The sequence below is a fragment of the Excalfactoria chinensis genome, chromosome 10 (genome assembly GCF_039878825.1).
Source record: "Excalfactoria chinensis isolate bCotChi1 chromosome 10, bCotChi1.hap2, whole genome shotgun sequence".
NCBI classification, from domain to species: Eukaryota; Metazoa; Chordata; class Aves; order Galliformes; family Phasianidae; genus Excalfactoria; species Excalfactoria chinensis.
Window position 1 is genome coordinate 13,906,098 of NC_092834.1, and position 16,099 is coordinate 13,922,196.

Sequence of the window (16,099 nt, forward strand, 5' to 3'; positions counted from 1 at the left end):
TATTTGGATATGAGGACATTTACATCTGTAACATCTGTATGATGAAATTGGAGGGAGGAGGAGGTGTGAAGCCTTTTTTTTTCTCTGAATCTCCTCTTTTGCAGTTTCTGTTGAGAGCACCTCGTTGATGACCTCTGAAACTGCTGAAATCCCAGACCATAGCTGCTCCTCGGAAGATCTTTGTTCGCTGGAAGTTCAAGGATCTCTCCGTTCTTCAGATTTTTCTCCCTCCTGTACAAACTGCAAAGGGGCCACGGGCCGGAGCTGCAGCAGTCTGGACTACAGCACCCGCTGCAGGTTCCACAGAACTCGCTCAGAAGGTTTTGCCGATGAGGACGTCAGTTTGCACAGCAGAGTCTCTATGGACAAGTCTGAAGGACAGGAAAACGAAAACTGTGCCCACGGCAGATCCTCAGACTGTTCCTCAGAGAATTTCAGTCCCTCAGAAAAAGAACTGCGGAGTACTGTGCAAGAAAGCAGTGTCTCATTACATTTGAAACAAATGAAAATCTGCTGTGGGGTCTTTAGCCAGCCTTCCGTCCCTGCACACACCGCTCCCTGTTTAGGGCCTGCAAATACTTCAGCGTATGTGAGCAGTTCTGAGAGTTCCCAGCAGCATCATGTTACAAAACACCGAATTTCAAATATTGTCCGCTCAACTAGTGATCCTGTATCGTGTTCGTCTTACAGAGAAGGTAGGTGTGGTACAGCAAGACTGATGGAGTGTGGAGCAAGTGAGGGGTGTTGGATGAATACAATTGGTGCTGCTGAATGTTACTGGAAACCTTTTTGTGTGTTGACTTACCTGTGGGGAATTTAATTCCATGCACAGCTTCTAGATTTGAATTTTTTTTAAGACTGGAGATGGTAATAACTGGCAGTGACATTAAGTTTGGATTTTCTGAGTTGTCCCAGCCTTTCTGTGCTTGTCAGAAAGCCTTCCCCCTGAGTAGATGCTTCTGCCTCTCTGTTACATTGAGAAACTAAACCAAATGGTTGAACAGTGGCCGTGGTCTGTTTGGGAAATGATTAATTGAGCTGTCATGCTCTTAATACAGCAGGTTGTGTTTCCTGAAGGTGACACTGAAATGGACAGTTTCATTTTTGAGGCAGTCACAACGTGACTGCATTGGACTGTATTGTGAAGTTTTAGGGTAAGAAAGGTGAGATGAGGAATACAACAAGGTGATGAAGGGAAAGGAGAGCTCGTGACTGCTGAAGATGAGCATCTGTTATGAATCTCTTTTTAAACAGGTAGGGGAGAAGAGACAAATTATTAGCTGGACACTGTATCTTTATAAAAATCTGCTTGTTAGTGGAAAATATATGTTCGATTTAGTAGGGAGTGGTTTGATCAAACAATAACAGGAATATGGAAGTGTCTAAGGCATTTGAGAAATACAGGATTTATAGAGGGATATAAGCTGGTTGAAGAGGTTAACATGAAGAAGTGATTTGAAAGCAAAGATGAAGGCTTTGTAAGGTGTTAGGCAGATTGTGCTGATACTGAAGCGCTCACTGGGCTCTCTAAGGCATCTAGGGGAAGAACTGACTACCTCAGAAAAAGAAAAGGAGACAAAATGCTGATATAGCTGGTTTTATGTAGAAGTGTTGATTCTGGTTTGGTTTTTTCTGCATCGTTATTCTCTTCTTATGAATTTCAGAGACCTCATACCTAGTTCAGTAATTGACTGAACTACCTTTAGAAGTCTGGCCTCAGCATGCTGTCGAGGAAATGTAAATCTTTAATCTAGAAGTCTGTGCTTATTTTATGAAATTCAATTTGCTAGAATATATAGGTTCTATGAAGCCGTTGTGCAGACAGTAAGTAGGAATTTTGGAATCCTTTCTACTGGGCCAAACACAAGAAGAACAGCTCTTTCTCTTCTGGATTACACTCTGCAAGTTTTCCATATTGTGCTCCATATGCTCTTTGAGTAGTGTTTGACAGAGATATTAATGTAGGCAGCCATATCTATGTGCTCTAGCTGACTTCTGGGACACCTGCCATAACAGATGCTCTGCCTTCATTTTTATGTGTCCTAAATACATCCATCATTTCTTCTGGAGGAGTGACATTATTTAATTAACTCTTCTTATGGGAATTACGTTGACTAACTTCCAAGTTCCTGGCCCTGTATGAGCTGAGAACAAGAGTTAAACATTGCAGATTTAACTGGGTTTAGTAAAGATTTTAATAACAATGCAGGGATGGTTCTAGAAATACTGATACACATGTGGCATAGGGGGATTATGGGAGTAACTCAGCGTGTCTGTACTGGCCTAGTTTGCTGCTCTGAGTATAGAAGATCCCTTAAAATGAAATGTTTGAGAGACATTTGAGTTTAGATTTGATTTGCATCTTCATTTCATTATTATTTTTTACAAAAAACAGAGTTTACCACATTTTTTGTCTGATTTTTTTTCACTGTTTTGCTTGCCTTCCTGACTTGAATTTTTGTTGTCCATCATTTGGAAACCACTCAGACTGGAAGTGGCACAGTTTACCACGTAGCAGCTGCTTGTGGCAGCTTCTAGATCTTTCATGACTGACTGCTGCTCTATGGATTCTACTGCAAAATTTGAAATGCTTAGTAATATTTTTAACACTTCTGTACTTGAATTTAAATATGTGGATATGTATGATAAATGCTCATAATTCTATGGGCTATACATGATGTAATCTTGCAGTTTTAGTTAGAAGAAGCCCATGCAGCAGATAATGTATGGCACCAGGAACACTGACAGACATAGAGGATTTGGAGCACACTTAAAGTTGTTTGCAGGCTTAGATGTGTCGTGATATGAGTCGAGAGATGCTAAAAGAAAGCATGCACCTACTGTGTATGCTGAGTTGGTGCTCTGTTTCACAGCCAACTGTATGACTTCAGTGCGATGTGCAGTGGAAAGGAAAATGAAAGACGTGAAAGTGTCTTAATTTCTCACAACTTCTCTGTGTTTGTAGCATCTTATGTTTGACTTTGTTGAATTGTTCCCTCCACCAGAGAGGATTGTGCCAGCTTTTCATGACAGGCCTTCCCAGAAGTGGAAGAAAGCCTCTTCTGCTATGCTAAGAAGTCCAAAATAGTTATCAGTTCTGAAAACGGATGTAAACAGGCATAGCATAAATGGGAGGGTTTATTTCACCTTGGCTGTCATAAGCTTGAGATCACAAAGACTGTGCAGATGTGTAGTGTGATCTCATGATCGTTGAACTGTGCTGGCACTGCAGAAGCCTTCTCATTAGAGGGCAACTAGGTTTAGAGCTGTGTTCAGATGCTCTGTAACCATTTGTTACTAATTGGATGAGCACCGTGGTTCAATTGTTCAGTTTTGTTCTGCAAAAAAAAGAAAATATAAAAAACAAACAAACAAAAAACTGTTCTTATAGGGGGAAAAAAAAAAAAAAAAAAAGGCTTCATCCTTTCTCCATTTTTTAAATTTTATTTTATTTTTGAGATAAACTATGTTTGCCAAGGAAATACAGTACGGTCTGAGTTCTTCCCCCCCTAGAAGTCATCGAGCCTGCTGTAACTTCAGTACCTCAGCCTGAAATATGTTGATGTGAGCTGCATAACAGAGAGGAAACCAGCAAGCAAGGAACTGTATTTTCCTGTCTGTGTTTATTTAAGAACCAAAGGACATATGTGTACAAAGTAGCTTCTCATCATGAACGGACTTTTTGCTAGTAATATTTCATCTGAGTAGATTAATTCTGTAAAGGTGACGATAAAAGATCTAAACATATTTTTTCCTTGCTTTCAACAGAGGATAACAGGGCTTGATTGTGCTCTTTTTGGCTCTTTGTTTAAAGGTGATCATTGTGCCTGGAGTCCTATATGTAGACAGCATCAAGATGCAGGATCTTCAGCCACGTTAGAAACAGGTGAGATCAATTTTCTAAAGCAGGTGGGTTTCTTTAAAAAAAAAAAAAATTGGCTTCTGATATAGGAAATAAGATGAATAAAATGTGAGGTAAAAATCACTTTAATAATCATTCAATATGTGCATGATGTACAGCACCAATGGAATTGTATTTACACACGTTAATAGAGCCCATCTACTGCCAGAGTGCTGTTCTTGTACTGAATGTAGTGCATTAGGTTTGTTTGTCTCACAGCATATTGTGAAAAAGGGAAAATTGATTGTTCCCACACCCAAGCATGAGGTGTGCATGCAGAATTTTCTCATTCCATAGCAGAGCTACAGCTGCAGTTTTTTTGGAAGCAGCCTTTGATCACAAATTACAAATGCTGTGTTCCCGAAGTCTCCAATTTAGTTTGGTGTTTTTGCTATCTCTGTTTCTTGCTGATGTCTCATATTCACTGTTCTTATTTGTGAGGTCTAACTAGAAGGGGAACCAGGTTCTTAAAGTCAGGCAAGTTAAATTTATAACACTGAGGAGTTGGTGTTTCCCCTTACTGACATCCCTGAAAGTGGATGTAACAAAAATGTTGGGAATTTATGAAGTGCTTTAATTACCTGCTCGCTCACCTAAATGCAGTCTTTCTTGCTCATGGGAGCAAATTGTAACCCAGCTTCTGGTTAAAATTACCCATTTTTGCAGTGTTTCTTTGATTACATATTGTTATTAGCTCAAGGAAAAAAAAAAAAACAACAACCAAAAAAACCAAAGTAAAACCTTTTGTAACAATTCTTGACTTGCTTTTTTTTCTTCTTCTTTAAAAATTCATCAAACTCTTACTTTAAAGATATTCTTCCCCCCCTTTTTTAGTTCCTGTTTCTGGTTCTCATATGGCTGCCTCTGCTTGTCAGCATTCTTTGAGCAGTTTCCTACCAACTGGAAAACAGAGGGATGCAAGGAAAATTGATCTACACTTAAAGCCAAAGGCTTTGCAAACAGTCTCAAAAGAACGACCACACTCTTTAGTGGACCTTAAGGCCTATAAAGATACAAAAATTTTAGTGGCAAAATTTTTGGAACATTCAAACTGTAATCTCCCTCCAGAAGTACGTCACGTAGTGAACAGTATACGGTCAGTAATAAAATCTGATGAAAGACACATGGATGAAGCCATCTTCAGTGCCAATATTATAGACCAGGTAGGCCACAAATGTTCTAAAGATTTGTTTAGCTCTAATAGACACATACTGTATGGAATTGTTTCTACACTTTTAAATACTTCAAAGAATTATTACAGAAATTCTTTTATGATAGCATGGCTTCAGTAAGAAATAAGTAAATTTATCAAGGTGTAATGTGTTATATGCTCAGGAAGTTATACATGTATAGAGAATTCTTCAGCCAGACCCAGGCCTGGTAATACCCTTGTGATCTCCAGGGAACTGATTTTATACATTGGTAATTATAACTTGCTATTTCCAAAGCCTTTTTACACCTGGGACATACTTTTCCATACATGCATTTGTATTCATAGATTGAGGTATGGTTTCCAGAACTGACTTGGGTCTGTTGTTTTTTTCAGGCAGCTGTATCTGTGCAGCATAAGCTACTAGCTGAAAGAAAGAGTGGATAAACAAGTAGAACCACAATCTATTGAAGCAGAACACTGCAGTTACCCTTAAAGCTGGCTAGAAGAACGATAATGACCCTTGCTATTTATAAGAAAAATAATTGCTAATTTTGTGCTTTTCCAAATGAAAGAATAGTACATCTTCTTACCATGAGGTAGAATAAAACAGATGTAGAGCTCAGAAAGGATTATAAAAAAAGGGAATTAGTAGCAGCAGCAACTTTTATAATCTAATACATGCTTAATAATAAATCATTTTGGGGGAAGGAATGTGATGAATCACCTCTTGGTAGTATTGTTACCGGAGTGCTAGATGTAGAAATGAAGTTTGTCTTATATGGCCAGGTTTGAAAAGCAGAATGTTCCTAACACTGACCACGTGTGCTCAGGTTGACAGAAGGTTGTCTTTCCACAGGCCCGGACTTATGATTAAGGGCGGACACCTGGCTCTGCTGGTTTTACCTTCTGAGATACTTACTATATGTAGCATTTGTCTGCCAGTCCCCAAATGGGGCAAATTTCTGAAGTATTTAAATGGGATGTAATAACATTTAAACTGCATGTGAAATAGTCTGAAGTTTAGCAGAAAACATGCACCATTTGCAGTCTTGCTGCAAGACTGCCTTTTGCTAATGATGAAGTAGAATGTAGAAGGAGCATTGTATCATTTAACTCAGGTCATATCAGTAGAAAAGCAGTACTACCGTGGCATACTTGGAGTGACAGTGTGGAGTCAACTTTGAACATTTTTAGTGCTATACAGTCTTTGTTGGCCTTTAAATCCTCAGTGTTAGAAAGCTGAAAACAAAAACAGCCTATTAAAAAAAAAAAAAACAACCAAAACAACATAATTTCTCACAAAACAGATGAGTGTGGAGGAACTCGAGTGTTTATGGAGCTCATAAAACTAGAAGCTCATAGCACAGCTTTTACCCTGTGCACATCTCTTCCTTCCCAGGGGAGATATGTTTGGGTTTTTTTCACAATAAAGAAATCATTTTAGGAAAGGTACTTTTTCAGCCAGAAAAATCATTCTTTAGTAAAACTCCAGGCCATCCCAGTAGACTACGTGACAGGATTTTGGTGAAATGGCTGCATTATAATTCAGATTTGTGAAGCAGCCTGATTGTTCTTTTAACTCCAAAATGTTTATCAGGCTTGCAAAGTTTTAGTTCTCTTCCACCTTCACTAAAGCATTTTTTTTTCCATTACTTTCCTTTCCACTCGTATGCAGAGAAACAAATATTTGTTCTCCTTTGTTGATTTAATACAATGGTACAGGTGCAGGTCTGACTTTGCTTTCCAATAGCCAGCTATGACCAGGTGTAGAAACAGAAGTGGGATAGATTGTGGGTGGCTGTGTAACATGCATCTCCTTTGGTGGAGCTCCATCACTCAGTAACTGGAAGTTATATTCAGACACCAAACCTTCTAGATGGAAAAAAAATGTTACCCTGTTTTCTCCACTTTTTCCTTCTCCATTCCTGTCCTTTTGAACAGGTCATTACAAGTTCCCAGCTGAGTGTGAATACCTCTAGAAAGCGACTTCAGGAAGACCTTCATCTTCAGAGTTGTGGTGCTCTGAGCTCTCCAGTTGCCTTCTTACGCAGGTCCCCTATCACTCACAGTGTAGAGCGGGACAGGCCTCACAGTTTAATTGGAGTTTGCCAGGAGACCATCCTTTGATAACATTCACAGGTACGTGATTCCAGCAGAGAGAATTAAGGAAGAAACCAGGACTGGGAGAAATGCAAGTAGTGGATGGCTTAAAAAGGAAAAAGTGTCTTCCTTTGGAGTTCTGCTTTTTTTCCAGCAGCAGGAAGAGATCACCTGTTTTGTGAATGTAAATTTCAGCCCTGCATTTTGAAAAAAATAACTGTTTATTAGTAAACTCATAACAAATGTTTTCCCGACCAGAAATGCATATACTTCACTGTACTTATAGAAATGCTGCTGATGCTGTCTAGCATTTCTTCAAAACCATTGCAAAAACCACCACAGACTGGCTGTACAACTTAGAAGTTGTATTTATTTAATGTACCTCAAGGTGTTTTAACTATGATCAGTGTTTTAATAAAAAGTATTTCTGGACTTTGCTTTTTCAACAACTGATTTGGGTAGAACTGTAAAGGCGATTGGTATGCACACGGAGTGCTGCTTCTAATTCATTTTTCCCATGTCTTTCACGCCAGGCTAAGTGACCTGCTGTATTACTCTTTCCCTCTGAACTCCTGCAATGTGTTGCCCCTTTAAATACTACTGAAGGCTGTGACGTGGTTTATTTTTACTTGGTTCTCGATGGTCATGGGGTTATTAGTGGAGTAGTGTGTGCTCCTGAAAACTGACATTACAAGTACTCTGTGAATTGTGGCCAAAAGGTGCATTAGGGAAGAAGTTGCTGAAATTGTGCATTTCCAGTAAGGTTTTCTAAGCTTGTAAACATCAGGTGATAGGAAACAAGATGGATTTTTATCTAGGAGAGTTGTGAACATTTGCAAAAAGAATTGTTATTCCAATTACAAGTATGAATAGTTGTGTTACTAAAACATTTCCTTGTGACTCTGCTGCATTTTTATTAAAATTATCTTAGGAAAAAAGGTAAGTATTGTTGGCACTGATTAGATTACCAGCATAAACAGAGCTTTGCCAGCAGTATCTTCCACTGCAAGCTTCATCCTGGCTCTCTCAGAGGAAAATGGAAAGGCCTTAAACAAAAGGTTCTCATAAAGAACCTACCATAGGTTTTGATGTTTCAGGGCTTTAATTTTTTTGCAGTAGTGTTTGTCAGTAGCATTACAGTTTCCATTTGAGGTTTAATCATATACTGCTTTCATTTGTGTCATTCTGAGCTGGGCAGACATCCTGTGAAAAGGTCACAAAGGAACGTAGATGGAGATGGGTGGTTTAATTTTTATGGAATAATCCATTTGAGAGTACACCGTGCTTCTGTATTGATGTGAACGTACAGTGACATCCAGTGGCAGCAAGGTATGCTATTTGAAAGCAGCAGCTCTAAAGATGATGATACATTAATTACTAATTCAAGAGATGAATTATCTTCAAAAAACAATCTGTGACCTTTGCAACTGCACTTAGTTGAAGAATTAAATGATAGTTGAATTCTTTACGATGTAAACTTGTGGAACAAACAAAATAAGCGAGCTTTCTTTCTTATTCAGATTTATTAGTGGTAATAGGTTAATTCTTTCCTAAGGTCAGTTGCATGCAACACTAACTAATCCTTGAAGTACAGTCATCTAAAGCTCTTTAGTTACTGCATGGTAAGGCTTATTAAGTCACAGTGTATTTTCCTCAAGGCTTTGCCCCCTCTGCACCCTCCCGCCCCTTCCCACCCCCAAAAAAAACCTAGACAAAAAGTTACACCAATTAACATTTATCGCATAAAGAATACAACTTTACTACTACTTTTTCTTGTTTTTGTTTTTTTTTTTTAAATCTACACACATTCCAGTACTGCTGATGGTGCTAGGTTATTGGTTGGAACAATTACATTCAGAACACATTGCCCTCAGGAATAAGAATGCTTTATAAAAAACAACAGAAAACAGGTAAGCATGGCTTTCCCATTTTGAGCTCATGTTAACAAAGAATATGCAAAAATTAGAAGAAAAAACCAGCCCAACACATACATTACACAAACTGTGCAATAAGTCATCCATGAAATCACTCAGTTAAATCATAAAAATCACAAGCATTAAAAATAAATATGTATCTAAATAAATATTTTGATTTTTATCTTGTGGCAATTATTCTTTATTTAGCATATGAAACACTTGTTACATGTTTATGTTCACACCTTGCCAAACAGGTTACACTTGTCATAACAATACCAAGTACTACAGTGGTTTTCTTTACATTTGAATCTAAAAGGTTTAACTGCACACATTCCTTTCCACTGAAATACCACCTATTCAGCACCAGATTTAAAATTACACAATGCTCTCGGACCACTTTATGGACTGGGATTCTCTGTTTTTTAGCTTCAGGCAGCCGTAGTTTCCTCCAATTGTTTTTCTTTGCCATCTCCTGTAGTCTCATTCGTCAAGTTTTCACATTCACCGTGTTATCAAACAGGACAGACATACATACATCACTCCACGTAAAGGTTACAAATAAATATGTTTTAAGTTTTATGAGAAAAGAGTTTAGAAGATGTTGCAAAATACTTAAATGATTTACAAAGATTGTGTGTCAGTGATTATTGTCCTTGACCATCCTTCTCATTGCTTTTTGGCAAAGAAATAAAAAGGAGAGAAAAAACAGACACCCGTCTGTTCCTCGTTTCGGAGTCCTCATGGCAGCTTCAAAGCCTTTCATTCGTACAAAATACAAAATCCTCTTCAGCTCTGAGGGCTCTGATGGAATCGTTAACTCATTCAGCTTTGATGGGATCATTTAATTGTTTTCCTGCTAGAGAGTCGCATGCTAGATGTACAGGGGTGTCTCTTGCCCAGTTAGAAGCCTGAACATGGCAGCTGGCATAGTCTTCATATGAATCTGTTGATTGATTTACACAAAATTAACAGAACTGCTTTCTACTAGATTTAAGTAATTCACAAGGCACAGTCTGTCTCCCCCATTTGTTCCTACTGATGTGAACACCACCAAAGTTTCTTGTTAAAAGTTTTCTGGATGTGAAAAGATGTTTTGCTGCATTTTTCCAACGACAGCTGTCAGGAAGCCCCCCATAAAGCCAAGGGGATGCTTAAATACTTCTTATTGTTAGACTCTACTCTGATTAAAGCCATTAAAAAAAAAAAACAAACAACACCTGCATTTCTGCACACTGAGCCTGCTGCTCTAACGTTAATTGAAACTGCATTTTCTTCAACTCCACTCCCTGATTTGAGGGTCCCTTTTTTTTTGTATTTTCTCCTGACTGATGAATGTTTGAACACAAAATTTGATCTTTATCGCCTGATGCTTCAGAGCCAACCCAGAGTTTAAGGAACCAAGTTCTCGCATAGCTGGTCTGTTTGTTTTTACAAAGAGAATTGTGGTAAGCATCAGAGGGAATCAGAAACTTGCTAACACCTGCAAAGTAGCTATCAGACTATACGAGGCTCAGGACTGTGTACTGTACTAACTGTCCAGTCTGCTTGGTCTCTTAATGCTGAAAAAAGAAAAACAAAGTTTCATGATGCTCTCATGTTTAGTGAGTCTTTGTGCAGCAAAGTGGTACCACAAAGACACGGAAGCTCTCTTGGAATCTACATAGCTCTGTTCCTGCCAACATGCACGTACTGCATGTACTCTGAATTCCTTTTCAAGTACCGTTTTCCACAGGAAAAGAAGTTACCTCCAAGTTTTGGCAAAGGAGGTAGTGGAAGATCTGGCCAGGGCTGAGTGTGATCCTGCTCTAAATTCAGTAGATTTTGGTAAGCCAGAGGATCTTGTTCATCCACTGATGATTTCTCTAAAAGTACTGCAGAGAGATGTCTTATTCCCAAGGTAAGTTGGAAATGTTCCATCAAAGTGAATTAAAATACATATAGATTTTAATCTCAGCTCTTTGAACGTTTATTTATTTTTACAGCAGATGCTGTAGTCAAAAGCTAAGAGATACAGCTAAGAGATGTAGCTAACGTGCTTATTTGATTCCTTCCTTTAATTGACTGGTTTAATTCAAACAGCAGCCTGAGGTTCAGAGTCATGCCATGAACTCTTGAAATGAGTGAGAAAACATACAGAATATACATCTAATGGTTCAAAGATGTTTTCTTAATTGTTATCAGTGCTCAACTCCAATTTACTGAGGTGATGGTTTTAATACTATGTTATTTTTCAACTGATTTTTTTTAACAGTTCTAAGTTATGGATAAAAATTAAATTTTATTTAATGAATACTTTTCTTACCTCTCCCACCGAATTAGACAGTGCTTGTACTATCTTCTCGTGAGCAGTTGCAACAACACTTTGTCCATTGATCTCAATAATACGATGACCCACTCTAACCCCTCCCCTCTCAGCTATTCCACCTCGCATCAAGCTGCAAATCTGCCAAGAAAAAGCAAAAGTTATTAAAGATTAGAAATGTCAAAACAGCAGTGAATAGGATTTAATGCACCACACTGAGAGGTGACACCACAAGGACTTCAGAAGATACCAGCAGGAAGCAGTGAGCAGTACTACAAGGTATTGGCAGTTCAGCATTTATCAAAACTTGTGGAAATTACTACTTTTACTTTGATTCTTCTGGACTGGGAACATGTAAAGACACGCGATGTAGGCTGAATGAAAGGATGAGGCCATGTAGGTGTTCTGTACTGAAAGGTGGTGCAGGGTTCTGAGTGAGTGCATTCTTATTAGAGGCCGTTAGCAGCAAACTGCTTGAATACCGAGGGATGACAGCTTGTTTTCTGTACCTCTGCAGGCTGGAAAAGGGCATTCTGCCCTCCTGAGCCACCGCTTTTCTCCATGTTTTATAGTGCTGCTGACTAGAGAGAGCTTAGGACAACGAAGGCAAATCAGGCCAATGTTTGAACTGGCATCCACAGGTACCAGTAAAGAAATATGAAGATTTTTAATTTTATGCCTCCTATAACACAAAATAATTCTGTAAGAATTATGTTTATCAGATGCAGTCTTAACAGTCACTGGTATTTGAAATGATTCTGAGGTTTCAAAATGCTTTGTGTGTAGGTAGAAGGAATACAGCTCAATGAACCGTGGTGATCTTCATTAAAAACCTGTCTTCTCTGCAACCAACATCTGTGCTATGATGGGGCCTTTCTGTCAGTCTAGGAAGATGTGTATTGGATGGATATTCATGCTAAATTGTTGCAGAAGACCTAAGCTCACACAGCACGTAAGGCAGGTGAGGTATAGTTTGAATCTCTGAAAGTGAGCAGAGCTTACTGTGCTGAGATGCACCTACTGCTTACTGAGAGAAACCTGTTCTTGGAGGAAAAGTGCTGCAGGAATAGCACCCCATGATGGCTGCTTCTGCAGTTACTGTCAGTGGTTGTAATCATATGCCAAGAATTATTTGTTGAGATCTGATAGTTTGCTCTGAGCTAAATGTAAGTATGATAAGATGTGGCTTCTGTCTCAGCGAGTTTATAATTTAATTCAGAAACAAATATAGTATGTGGGAAGATGGACAAGCTAGCATAAAATGAGAGTGGAACATTATGGTTGAGCAGTATCTTTTCTGTATGACCTATGCTTTTCTTTGAAGTCCTCTTTGCAAATATCAGTGCTAAGAGATATGAAATCCTTGCTCAGATTCAGGGTGTCTGATACAAGGAGGGAAAATATGTAGATCTTAATTTATTATAGAATAAACAAAACCCACCTTCTTTAACATTATGGAAAAGTTTATCCTATAGCAATGCTTGTCTTGCAGCAGCCACTCTATGAGTGGCTGAGCTTTGCCCTGTGGATCCTGAATTGCTTCTGACAGACTTTAATGGTTAGAGGCACCATCAAGACCTTTCACAGAACTGACATCTTGAATTTCAGTGCATTGTACAGGCTGCCTACGTGGGGCTAATCATAGCCCTAACAAGATAGGCTGTATTACACAGATCTTCACCTGACTCTAATACAGAGCTTCTCATTTAACTCAGTGTTTGAATTTGTTCTGTGCTGTTGGGGATTGTATGGAGTCATGTGACAGGACAAGAGCAGAATGTGCCAATGGAAACCCTATACACACATTTCATAACATAAAATATACAGACCATACAACCTTCTGAAATAAAAGCCTTCACAGCAAATGGAAGTGCTGCCTCTAACCCCCTGGCATAAAGTAAAAGGTAATGGATTGTGTATCTATCCAGAACATTTTTTTTCTTCTGGGGCACGCAAAGCACTTTGAGTAGCAGTGAATTTCTAGCAGCCTCAGACATAGAAAGTGGTCTCTTATCCTGATTCAAGAAGATGATCCCTCTCCTGGGAGAGGATTCGGCTTCCTTTTTGTAAGTATTAGATACTTTAATGAGGTAGAAAAAGGAACAGACACAGATCTCAGGTGGCTCAAACTGGTTTCACAGATCATGTTGCACTAGAGGCAGAGTGCAGATGTAAGGAAATGGACTGCACTTCTAGCACAGATTTATGTGGCTCCTGTATTTGTGAGTGACTGACTGAAAACAGCCTAAGACTTAGTCTCCAGCCCACATATGTGAGACATATTTGGCTGGCAAGCTTAAGGAGAACAGAACCTTAAATAAATGAGATTCTACTCAGCCAGGACTGTTTACCTTGCTATCATAGTTGTGAAATACAGCAACTGTTATTAAATAAATCATAGCTGAGCCTGCGCTCTGTTTGTTGTGTAAACAGAGAGAAAAAAATAGAAGCAAACCACGCTAGATAAACCTACCCAGCTGTTAGGTATTCTGTAGAGTCTTAGGCAAATTGCAGTGAATCAATATGAAACTTGAATCCCATTAGTTTTACTGTCACTGCCCATTGTGTATCAAAATATTGACTGCAGTACAGTGCAAGACGAATTAACTGTCTGAGCAAACACCTAAATACAACCTATCAAACCAGGTTTCTCTTCATTTCATACCTGTACTTTCCTGTTTAAGCACTATGTATTTTTTTCCTTTAAAAGTTTACACAAATACAAACAAAGGCAAGAAAGCAAGAACTAGCACTCAGTTCGTTTAACTTTTACTTAGTTATACTGTATGTTTAGATAGAATGCTGCTGGACTGGGGGTGGGATGATAGACTTCTCAGAGGAAGTGAGTGGGCATCCCAGAGTGTGCTGAGAAGTGGTAGATTATTAGCAGTTGAACTACAACTGGTGGCTCTATCTCTCCTAATGCAGGGAACAAGAAAATGATGAGAGAGACGACTTGTGCTTAAATACGAATTTTACAAGAAATATGGCATAATAATTTTCAAAAGAAGGCTGATAGGTTGCTTTATGTTCCGCTCTCCATCACACAGCATTTCTGCCAATTGCTCCATGTATATGCACGATATTTTAGTTTTTTTCTTAATGTTTTAAAGTTCAAATTTCTGTTTTCTAAGTGTTCTGCAGATGCTTTCAAGAGCCACGCAGAATATCTGCAATTATTAGTGCAAGAACAGTTTTACAAATGTAACGCTCTGGATTTGTGCAGTTGTGCTGTTCCCTAACTAAAACTTCCAAAAGCTGGCTCCTCTACTGCTCCCTGAGGCACAGCTTACATGAAATAGGCTATACAGAATACACAAACAGAAGCAGTCACCTGCAGCAATGCAGTCTCTGCATCTCCCTGATATCCTATAAAAACAAATCCCAGCTCAGATAGTACTGCTGTATGTTCAGGTTGTTTATGGGCTATTCACAAAGACTATAGCTGCACATTCAGCACAGATGAGATAGGCAGGTTGAAAAGGAATCACCACAAAACTGTTATCAGCTGAGGAACAGAAGTACCAGATGCATGCATAATGAGGTGATTGCACAGCAGTAGGAGAGATTTAATTATACCTGATCCGGCAAGCTGTTTGTTTCTTCACTGTGCAAATGCTAAGCCAAACAGAAGATTAGCATGTTGTTTCCCATCACATTTTATAACAATTGTTAGCATTTAGAAGAATTATTTTTTTTAAAGTTAAGTGATAAAATAGTAGGAAAATATACTTTGCAGAGTCATATTTTCAAATGTTAGTTGAAATAAGGGAAATCTTTATCTGAGCAAGAAATTACAGAACCATAAACTAGTCTATGTAGCAGCCTAACAAAAGATATTAAACTCTTCTTTTTGTTCATTGGCTTTTAGATCCAAAACCAGAAGCTTCATAAATGGAATATATATTATAAGCCCTTCTTCTTTGTTTTCTATGAAAGGTTTTTATGCTGAATTTGGTAAACTTTCTGTTGAATGTCATCTAAATGTTACTAATGTAAAAACAATGATTTGTGACCATCCGCAGTGGTGAATACAACAAACGTCCAGTAGATGGAGAGAGCACACTACAAAAGGAAGGAACCAAGGTATGCAGGACAGAGAGGCTCCAGGTATATAGGAGCTGAACCGATGGGACAGTTTGATGACTGGATTGTCTCTCAGATTCTGTCAGCACCCTGCAAGGACATACATTTCTTTTAATCTGCCTTTCCTGCAGCCCTGGCCCACCCCTGACAGTACTGTGACAGGCCTCCTAAAAGAGGGGATAAATGGCTGTAGTACTGCTCATTGTTCCTTCATTGTATTTTCTCTTTTTATCATTGCACCAGCTGTACATACTGGGCTTCTCGAGGATGGCAATTAGGAAATAAATCTCTGCCTCACACAATGTGCTGCTTTCAGCATCCTCTGTGAAATCTTGGAAAATCAGATCCCATCCCATTCATCCTTTTATTCCAACACTTGGGAAATGCTAATGCTGAGTGCGCTGCCAGTAGCGACCAGACCCACTGAACAGACATGCATGTAGGTGAAACAGGTTTAAAGGTGTGCAAAGGAGGACAGAAATACTACAAATGATCTTTCTGTATTTTTGTTTTTACGGACTTCTGTCTATGCTTGTATCAGAGCATTAATCCCAAACGTGATTTAATGCTTTCAACCTGTGCTTCTAAAGAATATCAGCCTGGGGGGAGATATCCCATCAGAGTACTTGGATAAAGCCTTG

General features: G+C 38.8%; 2 protein-coding genes across 6 annotated transcripts in view; one reads left to right on the forward strand and one right to left on the reverse strand.

The window, feature by feature from the left end:
- ENTREP2 (endosomal transmembrane epsin interactor 2) overlaps positions 1-7,587 on the forward strand; it is a 98,178-nt gene extending 90,591 nt beyond the window's left edge. For 3 of the 4 annotated variants that reach the window (XM_072345917.1, XM_072345918.1, XM_072345920.1), the window contains exons 9-12: positions 105-695; positions 3,815-3,886; positions 4,736-5,064; positions 6,996-7,587. In XM_072345917.1, coding sequence (XP_072202018.1) covers positions 105-695; positions 3,815-3,886; positions 4,736-5,064; positions 6,996-7,181 — 1,178 coding nt within the window. In that variant the 3' untranslated portion in view covers positions 7,182-7,587. The remainder of the gene's footprint in view (positions 1-104; positions 696-3,814; positions 3,887-4,735; positions 5,065-6,995) is intronic. The other variant, XM_072345921.1, reaches the window with a different exon arrangement.
- Positions 7,588-7,712: 125 nt separating this feature from the next.
- The window catches only part of APBA2 (amyloid beta precursor protein binding family A member 2), an 84,005-nt gene continuing 75,618 nt past the window's right edge, over positions 7,713-16,099 (reverse strand). For both annotated transcript variants that reach the window (XM_072345916.1, XM_072345915.1), the window contains 2 exons: positions 11,373-11,513; positions 7,713-10,013 (listed from right to left, as the gene is read on the reverse strand). In XM_072345916.1, coding sequence (XP_072202017.1) covers positions 9,942-10,013; positions 11,373-11,513 — 213 coding nt within the window. In that variant the 3' untranslated portion in view covers positions 7,713-9,941. The remainder of the gene's footprint in view (positions 10,014-11,372; positions 11,514-16,099) is intronic.